Genomic DNA, 16,954 nt, shown 5'->3' with positions numbered 1-16,954 from the left:
ATTGAATAGAATAGTTGAACGCCAGAGGCTAAATCTAGTAACAATATGGAAGTCATAGGGACCCTATATGGTAAGTAGCGGTCTACGCGACGTAGGGAGACGAGAACTCTCGGGATTCCCTTATCTCACTTCCTACCGTGTGCAGTCGATTCTCCGCGCACTTCGCGACGGGCGATAAGCGCAGAAATTCATTAAAAATCCGCCAACCGTCTTATACTCCTAAACTGTTTACAAAATTAGTGAGGAACGTGAAATTTTGATTATTGGAAATAGTGAAGGATGAACGAGGCATCGAAATCCGACGACGAGGATTTCAAATTGAAAGAACCAACAAACAATTGTAAACCTAAAGAAACTGGGCGTGGAGTCCCTCTGAGAGTCTGCAAATATTGTGGTGCAATATGGAAATCCATTCATTATTGTCCAGCTGCCGAGAAAACCTGCATTGGATGTGGAAAAGTCGGCCATTACGCGACAATGTGTCGGTCCTCAAACCAAAATGACAAGAACAGTAATAATTCTCATTACGATCACAGAAATCCGAAAAAAAAATATCAGAAGAACAGGAAAGCTTGTCGGGCTGATAATAGATCTGCTGGAACGAGTGATTCTGAGTTCAAGGGGCCTCCGAGGACTGGCCCATGGGCCCAGGGCCCCAGGACTCACCACAATCGGAATCAGCATCAGCAGGACAACAGAGGGAACGATAAGCCGTGGAACGTAACATCCTCTGGACCACCTGGAAATTCTAATCATCAGCTTCGCGATAACTCCAGACCTTTTGGAGATCGTGGGTCGAACTATGGGGAGCAGGGAACGAGTACATTCCATGGGCCGAAACCGGAAAGATCAAGAAATTGTGGTGATAACACGGATTGTGATAATGATGATAACAAATCGCGGGAGAATCCTAGGGATCAGTCACCCGGAGAATCGGAAGGTGCAACAAAATTTGATCGATCGAGTGACAGAGGAACAAATTATTCAGAAAATTGGAGAGATGAGAAATATGAGGACGTTCAGGAATGTGGGGAAAACTTTGATCAATCGAGTTACATAGGAAAAAGTCATTCAGAAAATTGGAGAGATGAGAAATATGAGGACGTTCAGGAATGTGGGGAAAACTTTGATCAATCGAGTTACATAGGAAAAAATCATTCAGAAAATTGGAGAGATGAGAAAAATGAGGACGTTCAGGAACGTGGGGAACGGTCTAGGGATAAAGTTGGAGCAGAGAACAGCAGCTCGACGGAAGGTAATGCTGATAACTGTCAGAACGCGGGTGAACAATCTCGAAAGGATCCGAGATACGTGTACAGGAATTTTGCTGAGTATCGGTACGATCGGGTGAGGAAGAATTTAAGGCCAGCGAATTTTTCTAATGAGAATAAACATCGGAAGGCCCCTGGTAATAGAAATAAAACGAAGTCGGACAAGTATGATCATGGATATATTTATTTATTTTTATTGCTTTTTTATTGCTTCCGAATGGGAGTCTTGAAGTTGACCGATTTTTCGATTCTCTAATTTCAATAGGAAATTATTGAAAACGTTATGAAACGTAAAAACACGATCTTGTAAATGACGTTTGTGTGTATTTGCTGGAAAATTGGCAATTTTGAAGATTAATTCGGGGAAAATTGTAAAACAAATCGGTAAAATTCGCAGCTACAAATCTAAATTTTTTAATGACGAGAGATATTCACCCGCACAATATCCGAATATTGAGGAGGTGATTGTGGGGGAATTGAAAATGAGAGTTGTCAATTAGAAAAACGTTGTAATATCCCTGTTCACCAGTTTTCACTTTATCTCGGCTAAAAATCAAGAATGTCTAAGAAATTATTTTATCATGTCTGGATATCAAACACCAAATTATTAGTATCGACGGGCAAGTCTATCTATAATACCGCGAGCTCAGTGCGACAACAAAATACACAAACAAGTTAAAAAGTCCATGTCCTCTTGGCAGAAAGTGCGGACCAGGACGAGGAGCTGTTGGGAATTATCCAAGACCCTGGAGAAAATGGAACCTTAAAATTTTAACCGTAATAAAATTAATCGCCACGACAGTATAGGGTTAAGGCCAGGTTTGACCGTTATTAATGTAGGATTAATATGGTGGGCAAGAAATAAATGCGAAAGTCTATTAAAAAAAAAATATAATAATAAGAAAATATCAACTTGGTAGAATAATGTTAAATAAAAAAGTAAAAATATGCCGCGATTAAAATATGTCTCTGCTCTGCGAAAACTCAAAACGAACTAAACTGTCCACTCTTCCAAATCTCACTTATTTTCTTCTATAGTTTCCCCCTCTTCACTGCACTAGAACAAACGATCCCATTTCTATCTGTCCGCACACTGTCTCTACTGGACCTCTCCCAAAAGCCCCAAAAATGTGATATTGAGTGATAGTTTTATGGCAGGCATGCCATAAAACTATCACTCAATTATAATAAACACTTCACGCTAAATTATTACCACTAGGAGAAACTCTAAAAGATACAAAATAAACATATAGGTTAAACTCCACGTTCCACACTGAACTTACTCAAGTGACAGAAAATCCTTGCCTTAATTTCTAAGAGTTTTTTGTTAATATTAAAAGTTATTGTCCCATTTATCAAAAAATCTTAAAACCCACATTAACCCTAGAACGTTGCACTTACTTTTCGTACCCTAGTACGTTGCACTGGGGTATAAACGTACACCGCGCATTAGACCGTAATTTTCGCAGGTAAAAATTAAAATTGGAAAATGTTGTTATACATCATTTTCTTCGTTTTTTAATAACGAATACGGCTGTGTAAGTGAAATTGTGGAATTTATTTAAAAAATCATAGAGAATTTAACTTGAACGAAAAAAAAAGTCAAAAAAATTCGATTTTGACTTTTTTCACTAAAGTTACTGTAACTTTGCGAATTTTCAACCGATTTTGAAAAAATTCAATGTTTCTTAAAGCTAAATAAATTATCTAAAAACGATATAAAATGGAGTTTTGGTTTGTTGAAAAAAATGCAATTATTTGGAAGAATGAAAGTTCAAAAAATCGGGTTTGGAGAAAATCAGAAAAAGAGGCGGGAATTGAAATGCAACATTTATTTATTGTCGTTTGTTACTCGGTATTTTCAGTTTTCATAATTCTGTCAAAATTATTGACCTGTCATTGTTTACGTTGAGGCAAAATATCAATTTATGATCTAAAAAAATTCTATCTCAATTTTAAAACGGACAATTCCAAACAAAAAGTGATCATTTCGCAGTTACTTTTTCGAACTATTCGTCACAAAAATTAGAAAAAAAACTGTGAAGTAAACATGAGTCGGTCCAAACATGTAATTATTTAACAGAATTAAATGACACATAATTTTTGACTTTTTAATTAACAATCGCCCTGACATGAATAAATGGAAACAAAAATTACAGCAAATAGTTATTTAACAAGTTGAATCCAGTCAAAAGGAAATTTACAATTTACTACTAATAATAACTATTAATTTATAACCAATACAATTGTACACTTATTTGCTTTTTTGTTCACGAGTCTAGGACCTTTGAACTGGACCGGATATTGGCGCAAATTCAATATGAACGTGGAAACTACGAATGTGCTCTATCATATTATTCCAAACTTATCGGTAATATTTTTAAATAATTTTATTGATTTCTATTACTTGACTACTTTTTAAATTTTTATAACAATAAATCAGACGAATAGTGAATCAATCACTAGTTAAACATGTAATAATTGTCAATTATTACTTTAAACGAGTAATTTGTCGATTTGTTTGAAAGGGAAAAATGTAGAGAAAATGATTGAACATTTTTTTCGGGAAAATTTAATGAAAATTTGATAATTCAATGGATTTCTTGGTGATTTATTATTAAGTTGGTTCTTTCATTGATTTCTGCTCAGTTTTTTAATTTTACATTTCGATTGTTTGTGGATAAATTCTAGAATTGTGCCCCACTGATCCAATCAACTTCAATAATCGTAGTGCTTGCTACATAAAGTTGCAGCAGTTCGATCGTGGTTACCTCGATGCACTAAACGTTATTCAAAGGGATCCTTCATCCGTCACGGTATTTTTGTATTGTAGAAAACATTAATTTTATCAAGAGAATTTCATTTAGACGGCATATCATTACGTTGAAAATTTTCAGACCAAAGCCATTCTGCAATAAACATCAGTTATCTCTTCTCTGAGATAGATTTGATTGAAAGAAATGGAACTTTCTCTAGAATTGAAGTTTCTTTCGTTTATCGGAATAACAAGAGTATTTGATTTCTTGTCAATCACGAGTTTTCTTTTTTCCGGAAATTCTTTGGTGCCCTTGAGAACCAAAATCATTCTCATGATTAAATACGTGGTTTGAATTAAATTGTGGTAAAACAGTATTTACAATTTATGCTACACGCCGAATTAATCCTTGTGTAGCTGATTATTTATTGTGGGGTAGGATGTGTTGAGGACGAAAGATATTAGGGTGAGGAGACTTGAAATGAGCACTCACGATTCAAAGGGAAATACTTGTTTATTATAACAAAAAATGATTAGGGGACATCCGGTGAGGTGTTTCTTATGCGCGGGGTGTTTTGAGACTGATTTTATAATTAGAGACATTTCGTCTTGGACATGAGATTGGAAGGGAGGAATATTCAGGGAGGGGGTAGTAGGAACAAAAATTATTGGGCCCATTCCCCAGTAAAAGAAATTCTGGAGAGGAAAGATGTCAGGGATTTTGGATGGGTATCGTAATAAAAGAGGGAAAAGTGATGGCAGAGTATGCAGAGGGTACGTCATAAAGAAAGGTTGGACCGCCAGGGATATTTTGGGAATTAGGAAGGGGTCTGAGGACTGTCCATCATAAATAACGCGAAAATGAATATTATCAGTAATGGTTGGGACTGAAAGTAACGTAATTAAGAATTTTTCCTTAATAATATTTTTTGGGGTTTTTTATGATTTGATACACAACATGGTTACAGTAATCAACACGTTTCTACGTTTTTCAAGTTAATTATAATTGAACGGAGATATTCATATGGTGAATCAGGGAGGACATTGTCACGTGGAAAAAAACTTTGAGATTGAAATGAGATATCGTCAAGTTGGGAGAAGTTTATATTTCCTCCCCAAAACAACAACATATTCATTTACAATAACGAAATCACAGATTACGGCAATCATCCACTAATTTGGATATTACAAACTTTGTTCAATGTGATGTATGAGAAGGTCAATTCAAAGATTGTCATCATTCCAAGAAACAACAATCAATTTACTCATCGAAGTATTTATTTCATGAGTACAAACTTTTTATCAATTAAGGAAAGTGAAAAATTTCTTAGCTGGAGATCATATTTGGTTTTTAAAAAATCAGCTTTTTCATTCTTGTGGTGAATACACATGACTTGATCCAAGAGCTGTTTTATTTAGTTCCAGTAAATGTAACTCTCAGGGAAATGATTGATATTCCCCATAACATCTTATATATTTTTAATTAGTTCTAATGATTGACACTTATCTCAAGACCAAAATATCTCAATAAAAATCATTCTTTCTGTCAATGTGTTCATAAAGGGTAATCAATTCATCAAGTTTTTATTTCCCCAGGAGAAAGTCAAGAAAAAATGACTGAAATTCTTATCCCCATCATAATTTCCCTGCAAATAATTTCTCGGGTAAAAATCTTGCATTTGTTTACTATTCGCCGTTCGGTTCTAATCGAGAATTTATCCCCCGTATAACGAATATATTCACAATTTTACTTGAAACGTCGATGAATCCAAAAATTCGATTCCCCTTGTAATCGGGTTTTCCGGATTTTTCGTCATGTTTATCGTTTCGTCCACAATTTACGATTAACAAAATATCAATGTCGATGGCAGTAGAACTAATTATCATTTTTTTCCAGGCATACACACAGCTGATTACGTGTTCTATGGCTCTGGGTACCCGGATGTCTGCAGAAATCCATCTACACCAATTATCGGAAATCAATCCAAATCTTGACATCATATCTACCGAACGTACCAGACTGAAGCAACTAAAGAGACATTTGCAGAAGGAGGCGATCGCCATCACAAAGAAAGATTATAAAATGGCCCTCAATAGTATCAATTACTGTCTGGGCATCAGTCCCTTTTGTTCGTCCTTCAAAGTAAAAAAGGCGGAATATTTGGCATTGCTCAATCGTCACGAAGAAGCTAAAAAGATACTCGACGAGATACTACAGCAGGATTCCATCAATGTTGATGCACAATACATTCTTGGACTTCGGATATATTATACTAATCTCGAGGAAGCTGTGGCCTACTTCAAAAAGGTTCTCCAACTTGATCCGGATCACACAAAATCTCATAAAATCGTTAAGGTAATTTTTTCAATTGATATCCAGAATTTTTATAGCGGATTTTTCGTCGTTCTCTCCCTTAGCCCGAGTGGAAATTTGACTCAGGTCTGCATCAAGTCAGACCTCCTGTATAATCAGGTACTGATCCGAGGACTGGATCAGAACTTGATCAGACATGTAACGCCTTCACTCGTTCCGGACTTGATCAAGGTGATTACAGCTGAACGGACCTCAGGTGCAGATCAAGTTCACCATATCAGAACCTGATCAGAGTAATTCCGATCAGATTGAGTCAATAAGAAACTGATCAGTTCTTCATCAAGTCTCGCCTGATTAGTTGAACCTGGCCACCACCAGATCAAGTTCTGATCAAACCTCAGGCTCGCCTGACATAATTAACATTAAGGGATGGAACGCCTGACGCCTGAATCAGGTACCAACCTGATATCAGCAGAAAACACAAAATTTCGATTCAGAAATCTCGCGAAGGCCCTTCGTACCTATTGAAGCCCCAAATAAACCAATAGTTTGAGCAATAAAATTTGCAAATTGGCGAGCCCTTGAAAAATAATGAACCTTGAAAACGATTTTCCACGTTCATTTTATCTACTACTTCTCAGGAATTTGTGAAAAATGTGAAAATTGTTAAAATATCAACAACACCCCCTTAAGAATGATTTCTCCATCCCCTTTACATGAACAATACGAACTCCTTTTTGATCTATCGAATTAATTTCCCCAATTTTTCCCCTGTTTTACATATTCAACAACAGTTTTATGACAGAATCTCTGTAATTTTTCAGGCAATCAAACTATACAGCTTCCTGCTATTAATAGGAAATGCACAATTGAAATGCAGCAATTTTGAAGGCGCCCATGTTGCCTACGTATTAGCCCTCTCTATAGATCCTAACAATCCACTCATGAAAAAGAACCTGTTCTACAACATGGGCCAGGCATCCTTTAACCTCAAGAATTATGAAAGAGCTATTAAGGAATACTCACAGGCCATAGATATCGATTCAACTGACGTGCGATATCTGAAACAAAGAGGACATTGTTACATGGAAATGAAAGAATATGAAGAAGCTATTGCTGATTTTTCCAGAGTCTGTAATCTGGAGCCTGGAGATGAGTGTAACAAATTGATTCTAGAGGCTGAGAGGTTGTTGGCACAGGTGAAGAAGGATCCATATAAGCTTTTGGGAGTGAGTATGGATCCATCGCTTGAGGAGATTAGACAAGCGTACAGGGCGAAAGCGATGATACACCATCCTGATCGCCATGTGAATGACACTGAACAGCAGCAGAAAAAACACGAGAGGATATTTAAAGATATTTCAAACGCTTATAAAGAGCTGGAAGCCTCGTGCAAAAGGAAATTGATATAATATATCGTATATAATATATAATGTGTGATATACAATATATAGTATATGGAGAATTTTGATGGAAAACTTTGGAAATTGGAGATCTGAGCACTTGGTCGAGTGATAGTCGATGACGGTTCGATTGCTCGATGATTCATTGAATAAGAATCGATAGTCGTGGGCCATTCGATTATCTGACGATTGATCAATGATGATTTGTAACATCCGTCTAAAAATAGACATTTTGAATATTTGTCCTGGTATCAACATTTGGAAATCGGGTGTCCTACGTTAGGTTATTTGTGTTAAGATTCATAATGGTCAGCTGCATATGAGTGTACTATCTATACCAAGTCATCTTTTGAAATTTATCTGGTTATCAAAACCTAGGAATCATGCTCTCCATGTTGCATTGTTTACTTTGGGACACGTAAGGACCTACTGCATATGAGCCAACTAACTAATCATTTTTCAGTCGAAATATCAGAGGAAACTCGTAGGCAGACTGTGGACTCGAATAGGGTCTTTATCCCATTAAATATATATCCATCCACGCTCTATATTTTCTTTTGGTTCCTTGATAATAAGTTTCGTTTTAATTCATATTTAAGACTAAATAAATGGGAAGATTAAGTTTCTTCTCTTCCCAAGCTCTTGATGGAATTTACCTCGTAACAGGAAGTGATAAAAACCTTGTTGATAAAATTCCTTTATTTTAGTTTGTTTTTCAATGTTCAATTTAGTATTTAAAATTGTGGAACGAGAAAATGGGACCTCCCGAAACAATTCTCATTAGGACAATGGGGTAGGAAAATTCCGTCCACATTTTCAAGATCTTTTGTGGAGGGATCGGAGTTAACCCTGAAGCATCGAGACTAGAGTACGAAGTATGAAAAATCGGGTTTCAAGGTTAGTAACCATTGGACCCCTAATTTTCTTCATATCTAAGGACACACTCTCAGGCTGAAGATATAAAATCACGTCCCAGTGTATTTCCTCCTCAGTTAAGTTCAGTTAAGTTAAGCTTTGAGATCAGTTCTGTATTCCGTGGCAAGTCCCCAGTTATTCCTGAACTCCTCAAGAAATAATTGTAAAACTTCAGTATTAAAATTATCAGTGTGGTAAATTCTTGTGTTTTAGAAAATTCTTTCTGTACACTGTCTTGCGTGACAGTCTTTATACTTCAAGATCCAGAGTTAAATCCGAATAATTGTAACGGATTTCAACTAAACTGTAAGTGAAAAAATCTTTGATTTCTTTATATTAAATATAGACTCTCCAGAGTCATTGTGTTATTAGCAATATTTTGTTTTGTGTTTTATTATATTTTCCACATTTTTCCTACGGTTCTTAACAGGAACCTCGTTAAAATTTCCTTCCTTTAAATTCTTCGTGGTTGATCTTCCGGGATTGGGCCTGCTAATCTCCCCTATGATCTCCGCTCGAACCCCCAGAACTGAGCCTCTACTTCAGTCTATCCTCTTTGATCCAGAGTATGTCAATCAATTTTAAAATTTATTACTTGTATCTGCTCACAAGTTTCTGAAACTGACCATTTCAACAGGCTGTCTTTTTTATCTTCAAACGTGTTTAAAAATATTACAAATGGCTTGAACCTTTTCCCAAAAGTTTAAATTATTGAATAGAATAGTTGAACGCCAGAGGCTAAATCTAGTAACAATATGGAAATCATAGGGACCCTATATGGTAAGTAGCGGTCTACGCGACGTAGGGAGACGAGAACTCTCGGGATTCCCTTATCTCACTTCCTACCGTGTGCAGTCGATTCTCCGCGCACTTCGCGACGGGCGATAAGCGCAGAAATTCATTAAAAATCCGCCAACCGTCTTATACTCCTAAACTGTTTACAAAATTAGTGAGGAACGTGAAATTTTGATTATTGGAAATAGTGAAGGATGAACGAGGCATCGAAATCCGACGACGGGGATGTTAAAGTGGAAAAACCAACGAACAATTATGAAAGCCAAGAGACTAGGCGTGGCGTCCCTCTGAGAGTCTGCAAATATTGTGGTGCAATATGGAAATCCATTCATTATTGTCCAGCTGCCACGAAAACCTGCATTGGATGTGGAAAAGTCGGCCATTACGCGAAAATGTGTCGGTCCTCAAACCAAAATGACAAGAACAGTAATAAGTCTCATTACGATCACAGAAATCCGAAGAAAAATTATCAGGACAACAGGAAAAATTGTCGGGCTGATAATAGATCTGATGGAACGAGTGATTCTGAGTACAAAGGGCCTCCGAGGACTGGCCCATGGGCCCAGGGCCCCAGGACTCACTACAATCGGAATTGGCATCAGCAGGACAACAGAGCACCACCTCCAGGAGGACCGCCTCCAGAAGGTGAGAAGTCTGGGGATCACCAGCACTGGCGAAATTCTAATCATCAGAATCGCGGTAACTCCAGACACTTTGGATATCGTAGGTCGAACTATCGGGGACAGGGGAGGAGAACATTTCAGGGACCGAGACCGGAGAGATCAAAAAATTGTGGTGATAACACGGATTGTGATAATGATGATAACAAATCGCGGGAGAATCCCAGGGATGAGTCACCCGGAGAATCGGAAGGTGCAACAAAATTTGATCGATCGAGTTACAGACGAAAAAATTATTCGGAAAATTGTGGAGATGAGAAAAATGAGGAGTTTCAGGAACGTGGGGCAAAATTTGATCAATCGAGTTACAAAGGAAAAAATCATTCGGAAAATTGTGGAAATGAGAAAGATGAGGAGTTTCAGGATCTTAACGAAAAATTTGATCAATGGAATTACGGACGAAAAAATCATTCGGAAAATTGCAAAGATGAGAAAAATGAGGAGTCTCAGGAACGTGGGGAACGGTCTAAGGATGAAGTTGGAGAAGAGAACAGCAGCTCGACGGAAGGTGATGCCGATAACTGTCAGAACGCGGGGGAACGGTCTGGGAAGGATTCGAGATACGCGTACACGAATGTCGGTCAGTCTCGGTACGATCCGAGGAGGGAGAATTCCAAGCCAGCAAATTTTTCTAATGAGAATAATCAACCGAAGGCCGATGGTAATAGAAATCAAACGACGTCGGACAAGTATGATCACCGATTTTTTATTTTTTTTTATTATTTTATTTGTTTTTAGTGCAGATGATTTTTCGAAGGTTTTTAATTTCGTCATTTTCGATTGTTTTGCTTCCGAAAGGGAACATATCGATCAAAATTCAACTTCCTGATTTTTATTAAGTGGAATTGAAGGCGGGGGTTGACAGTCTTCGGATGTTCGTTTATTTTTGGTTATTAATAGTTCGTTTAAAATTCATCATTTTTTATTATTATTATTTATTTCCTTGATGTTACAAAAGTCTTTCTTTGCTTCACATCCTCTCCAGCCTCTCTTAAAATCTCTTACACTTTAATGGTAACAACACATATACAGGGTGTCCCAGAATTGCACGTCCAGACTTTAAACTAAAGTTGGGGGTGAAATTCTGGATCGAAAAGTCCTGAGCGACTTTTTGATCAGACGCACCCGCTTCAACTTATTCAGGGTTGAAGTTGGACGAATCAGGGGCGTGGGATAACTGCTCGCACGACAGTGAGGAAAACATGCGAGTGTGGTGGTGTCCCCACCATACCGTACTACTCCCCTGCGGTGGCAGAAAGAGATGACTGGTGGCGGCGGGTAAGAGGAAGGGGTGGGAAATGAAAAAAATGAACACCCAAAAAAAAAAAATCATCAGCGATTGATCATTTTTTTTCTCCTTCCCTGAAAGAAAAAATGAAAATCTCATACAGGGCCAATGGGGCTTTAAAAAATTTAATCGCCGGGTTTTTTTTTCCAGCGCTGTAATTTTCAACGCTTTTTTTTTCCTTTTCGATTAGATTAAGAGATGTAATGGGCCTCAATCGATGGGGAATTTATTCCTCCACCGAATGCCCTTGGCTTCATCCCTTGGCATTAATTGGTGGAGGAGTAAATAATTTTTATGTAGCGGGCGGATGTACATTTTTTTCATTTCCCTCCCCTTCCTCTTACCCACCGCCCCAGTCATCTCTTTCTGCCACCGCAGGGGAGTAGTACGGTATGGTGGGGACACCACCACACTCGCATGTTTTCCTCACTGTCGTGCGAGCGGTTATCCCACGCCTCTGATTCGTCCAACTTCAACCCTGAATAAGTTGAAGCGGGTGCGTCTGATCAAAAAGTCGCTCAGGACTTTTCGATCCAGAATTTCACCCCCAACTTTAGTTTAAAGTCTGGACGTGCAATTCTGGGACACCCTGTATAAATCTATATAAAAACAAATGACAGTATTTATATAAACACAACCCCGTAAACTTCAACGCTCTAATACTTTCTTCATGTAATTATTTGATAGAATTAAATGATACATAATTTTCGACTTTTTAATTAACAATAGCCCTGACATGAATAAATGGAAACAAAAATTAGAGCAAATAGTTATTTAAAAAGTTGAATCCAGTCAGAAGGAAATTTACAATTTATTACTAATAATGACTATTAATTTATAATCAATACAATTGTTCACTTATTTGCTTTTTTTTGTTCACGAGTTTAGGACCATTGAACTGAACCAGAGGTTGGCGAAACTTCAATATGAAAGTGGACGCTACGAATGTGCTCTCTTATATTATTCCAAACTGATCGGTAATATTTTTAAATAATTTTATTGATTTCGATTGCTTGACTACTTTTTAAATTTTTATAACAATAAATCAGACGAATAGTGAATCAATCACTAGTTAAACATGTAATAATTGTCAATTATTACTTTAAACGAGTAATTTATCGATTTGTTTGAAAGGAAAAAATGTAGAGAAAATAATTGAACATTTTTTCGGGAAAATTTAATGAAAATTTGATAATTCAATGGATTTCTTGGTGATTTATTATTAAGTTGGTTCTTTCATTGATTTCTGCTCAGTTTTTTAATTTTACATTTCGATTGTTTGTGGATAAATTCTAGAATTGTGCCCCACTGATCCAATCCACTTCAATAATCGTAGTGCTTGCTACATAAGGTTGCAGCAGTTCGATCGTGGTTACCTCGATGCACTAAACGTTATTCAAAGGGATCCTTCATCCGTCAAGGTATTTTTGTATTGTAGAAAACATTAATTTTATCAAGAGAATTTCATTTGGGCGGTATATCATTACGTTGAAAATTTTCAGACCAAAGCGATTCTGCAATAAACATCAGTTATCTTTTCTCCGAGATAGATTTGATTGAAAGAAATGGAACTTCTCTAGAATTGAAGTTCCTTTCGTTTATCGGAATAACAAGAGTATTTGATTTCTTGTCAATCACGAGTTTTCTTTTTTCCGGAAATTCTTTGGTGCCCTTGAGAACCAAAATGATTCTCATGATTAAATACGTGGTTACAGTAATCACCACGTTTCTACGTTTTTTCAAGTTAATTATAATTGAACGGAGATATTCATATGGTGAATCAGAGAGGACATTGTCACGTGGAAAAAAACTTTGAGATTGAAATGAGATATCGTCAAGTTGGGAGAAGTTTATATTTCCTCCCCAAAACAACAACATATTCATTTACAATAACGAAATCACAGATTACGGCAATCATCCACTAATTTGGATATTACAAACTTTGTTCAATGTGATGTATGAGAAGGTCAATTCAAAGATTGTCATCATTCCAAGAAACAATAATCAATTTACTCATCGAAGTATTTATTTCATGAGTACAAACTCTTTATCAATTCAGGAAAGTGAAAAATTTCTTAGCTGGAGATCATATTTGGTTTTTAAAAAATCAGCTTTTTCATTCTTGTGGTGAATACACATGACTTGATCCAAGAGCTGTTTTATTTGGTTTCAGTAAATGTAACTCTCAGGGAAATGATTGATATTCCCCATAAGATCTTATATATTTTTAATTAGTTCTAATGATTGACACTTGAAACAAATTCCCGTTATCCGACAAGTGAAGAAGTTGCAATTGACTACAAAGAACTAACCGGTAGATCTACAGATCAAGTAGACGGAATATGATCATCTATGTATATCGTCACAAAATCAGACACATATTTCGATGAAACGTAAACGGTGTCAAATAGCACATTGTACTAATAATAAAACGAATAACATTTGTGGTACATGCCATAAACGAGTCTGTGGTAAATGATCTTCTAAAATATCTGTAACTTGCAAAAAATTTTTTTAACTTTTATGCATAATTATTTAAAAAATTACTGCTATTATATTACTATTATTAAAAGATTATATTTAAGCTTTGTTCATAAAATTACAAAATATATAAAAACGTAAAAATTGCTGTCATCTCTTATATATCTTTTAGTAATTTAAGAAACAAGTCATTTTCACCCATCCGGTAGAAGTAGGTCTACGTCAATCGTCGGTAGTTCTAGTGTTAAATGTGGGCATTTCACGTCATATGGTATGGTTTTTCACTCGTAGTTGTGGCTTCTCAGCGTATATTTTCTGTCTGCACAAAATGCAGAGAATTGTTTCCAAATTGTGGCTTTTATCTTCACTGTATTATTAGGAACATTATTTTTAATTTTTTGATCAATAATCTCCAAGGATTCTCCTCCAAATCTGCTCATGTCGAGGTAAAGTCTTTGAACTTGGTTTTTTGTAATGACAGTTATGGCGTTTGAAACGCCTACAAATTGTTTATCAAATATTTTCATTGCTTAGCAACAAACAGGGAAATATTTAAAAAATATCCGAAGTAAAACCGTTTTAGTTGTATCAATTTACGATTAACAAAATATCAATTTCTATAGCAGTAGAACTAATTATGATTGTTTTCCAGGGGTACATACGGCTGATTATGTGTTCTATGGCTCTCGGTATCCAGATTTCTGCACGTATCCATCTAGACCAATTATCGAAAATCAATCCAAATCTTGACATCATATCTACCGAACGTACCAGACTGAACGAACTAAACAGACATTTGCAGAAGGTGGCGATCGCCATCACAAAGAAAGATTATAAAATGGCCCTGAATAGTATCAATGACTGTCTGGGCATCAGTCCCTTTTGCTCGTCCTTCAAAGTAAAAAAGGCGGAATATTTGGCATTGCTCAATCGTCACGAAGAAGCTAAAAAGATACTCGACGAGATACTGCAGCAGGATTCCATCAATGTTGATGCACAATACATTCTTGGACTTCGGATATATTATACTAATCTCGAGGAAGCTGTGGCCTACTTCAAAAAGGTTCTCCAACTTGATCCGGATCACACAAAATCTCATAAAATCGTTAAGGTAATTTTTGCAATTGATATCCAGAATTTTTGTAGCGGATTTTTCGTCGTTCTCTCCCTTAGCCCGAGTGGAAATTTGACTCAGGTCTGCATCAAGTCAGACCTCGTGTATAATCAGGTACTGATCCGAGGACTGGATCAGAACTTGATCAGGCATGTAACGCCTTCACTCGTTCCGGACTTGATCAAGGTGATTACAGCTGAACGGACCTCAGGTGCAGATCAAGTTCACCGTATCAGAACCTGATCAGAGTAATTGCGATCAGATGGAGTCAATAAGAAACTGATCAGTTCTTCATCAAGTCTCGCCTGATTAGTTGAACCTGGCCACCACCAGATCAAGTTCTGATCAAACCTCAGGCTCGCCTGACATAATTAACATTAAGGGATGGAACGCCTGACGCCTGAATCAGGTACCAACCTGATATCAGCAGAAAACACAAAATTTCGATTCAGAAATCTCGCGAAGGCCCTTCGTACCTATTGAAGCCCCAAATAAACCAATAGTTTGAGCAATAAAATTTGCAAATTGGCGAGCCCTTGAAAAATAATAAACCTTGAAAACGATTTTCCACGTTCATTTTATCTACTACTTCTCAGGAATTTGTGAAAAATGTGAAAATTGTTAAAATATCAACAACAACCCCTTAAGAATGATTTCTCCATCCCCTTTACATGAACAATACGAATTCCTTTTTGATCTATTGAATTAATTTCCCCACTTTTTCCCCTGTTTTACATATTCAATAACAGTTTTATGACAGAATCTCTGTAATTTTTCAGGAAATCAAACTATTCATGAACTTGAAATCAGCAGGAAACACACAACTCGAGTACAGAAATTTCCACGGCGCCCATGTTACCTACGTATCAGCCCTCTCAATAGACCCTAACAATCCACTCATGCAAAGGAAGCTGTTCTACAACATGGGTCAGGCATCCTTTAACCTCAAGAATTATGAAAGAGCTATTAAGGAATACTCACAGGCCATAGATATCGATTCAACTGACGTGCGATATCTGAAACAAAGAGGACATTGTTACATGGAAATGAAAGAATATGAAGAAGCTATTGCTGATTTTTCCAGGGTCTGTAATCTGGACCCTGGAAATGAGTGTAACAAATTGATCCTGGAGGCTGAGAGGTTGTTGGCACAGGTGAAGAAGGATCCATATAAGCTTTTGGGAGTGAGTATGGATCCATCGCTTGAAGAGATTAGACAAGCGTACAGGGAGAAGGCGATGATACACCATCCTGATCGCCATGTGAATGACACTGAACAGCAGCAGAAAAAACACGAGAGGATATTTAAAGATATTTTAAACGCTTATAAAGAGCTGGAAGCCTCGTGCAAAAGGACATTGATATAATATATCGTATATAATATCTAATGTGTGATATACAATATGTAGTATATGGAGAATTTTGACGGAAAACTTTGGAAATTTTCGAGATCTGAGCACTTGGTTGAGTGATAGTCGATGACGGTTCAATTGCTCGATGATTCTTATTCGATGAATAAGAATCGATAGTCGATGGCGATTCGATTGTCTGACGATTGATAAATGATGATTAAGGGACTTCCACAGTATAGGTGGGGGAACATAGAGTGGGGGTAAAGATCAAAGGTTCCGACAGCTCGCGACAACTTGCGAAAAAACATACATCAAATATAAATGAGTAAATGTATGCATAGAAATCAGTCTGATTTGTTTCCTTTCAGTTATTGGTGATGAATAAATTAATTCAAAACGTTTTTAGACATTCTAAATTATTTACATGAATTTATTCATCTATTAAAATTTTCTGAATACATTTGACAACAACGTATTTTCGGCTGATGGAGTTGGTACGCTTGTCAGTCAAGATAGCCTATATCACAGCGGCGGGAGTGGTATTGTTTTGTTGCAGAGGTTTTATTTGTTGAATTTTAAATTAAAA

The 16,954-nt window shown here is 36.8% G+C and overlaps 2 protein-coding genes across 3 annotated transcripts; both read left to right on the top strand.

Moving 5' to 3' along the window:
• Nucleotides 1-121: 121 nt before the first annotated feature.
• On the top strand, nucleotides 122-9,033 carry LOC135167863 (dnaJ homolog subfamily C member 7-like). Of its 2 annotated transcripts, XM_064131496.1 has the most exons (5): nucleotides 124-1,436; nucleotides 3,554-3,642; nucleotides 3,963-4,087; nucleotides 5,924-6,382; nucleotides 7,165-9,033. In XM_064131496.1, exons 1-5 carry the CDS (start codon nucleotides 280-282, stop codon nucleotides 7,750-7,752), a joined length of 2,418 nt encoding a protein of 805 aa, XP_063987566.1. In that variant the 5' UTR covers nucleotides 124-279; the 3' UTR covers nucleotides 7,753-9,033. The 2 variants fall into 2 exon arrangements, with proteins under 2 accessions (XP_063987567.1, XP_063987566.1); XM_064131497.1 differs by lacking the exon at nucleotides 3,963-4,087 and having other exon boundaries at nucleotides 122-1,255.
• Nucleotides 9,034-9,268: 235 nt separating this feature from the next.
• LOC135167862 (uncharacterized) lies at nucleotides 9,269-16,769 on the top strand. The gene is made up of 5 exons (XM_064131495.1): nucleotides 9,269-10,822; nucleotides 12,310-12,398; nucleotides 12,718-12,842; nucleotides 14,555-15,013; nucleotides 15,796-16,769. The coding sequence occupies exons 1-5, from the start codon at nucleotides 9,648-9,650 to the stop codon at nucleotides 16,381-16,383; spliced, it is 2,436 nt and encodes an 811-aa protein (XP_063987565.1). The 5' UTR covers nucleotides 9,269-9,647; the 3' UTR covers nucleotides 16,384-16,769.
• Nucleotides 16,770-16,954: the final 185 nt, after the last annotated feature.

This window comes from Diachasmimorpha longicaudata, chromosome 12, assembly GCF_034640455.1.
Source record: "Diachasmimorpha longicaudata isolate KC_UGA_2023 chromosome 12, iyDiaLong2, whole genome shotgun sequence".
In the NCBI taxonomy this organism is placed as follows: Eukaryota; Metazoa; Arthropoda; class Insecta; order Hymenoptera; family Braconidae; genus Diachasmimorpha; species Diachasmimorpha longicaudata.
Note: the sequence above shows the minus strand (reverse complement) of the source record. Positions and strands in the feature narration are given on the sequence as shown.

What these genes read in the sequence shown, in the direction of transcription:
- LOC135167862 (XM_064131495.1), top strand. Translation starts at nt 9,648, where the DNA reads ATGAACGAGGCATCGAAATCCGACGACGGGGATGTTAAAGTGGAAAAA. An exon ending in AATCAAACGACGTCGGACAA is followed by an intron (nt 10,823 to 12,309) that starts GTATGATCACCG and finishes TCACGAGTTTAG; the next exon opens with GACCATTGAACTGAACCAGA. An exon ending in ATATTATTCCAAACTGATCG is followed by an intron (nt 12,399 to 12,717) that starts GTAATATTTTTA and finishes GATAAATTCTAG; the next exon opens with AATTGTGCCCCACTGATCCA.
- LOC135167863 (XM_064131496.1), top strand. Translation starts at nt 280, where the DNA reads ATGAACGAGGCATCGAAATCCGACGACGAGGATTTCAAATTGAAAGAA. An exon ending in GGGATCCTTCATCCGTCACG is followed by an intron (nt 4,088 to 5,923) that starts GTATTTTTGTAT and finishes ATTTTTTTCCAG; the next exon opens with GCATACACACAGCTGATTAC. An exon ending in AATCTCATAAAATCGTTAAG is followed by an intron (nt 6,383 to 7,164) that starts GTAATTTTTTCA and finishes GTAATTTTTCAG; the next exon opens with GCAATCAAACTATACAGCTT.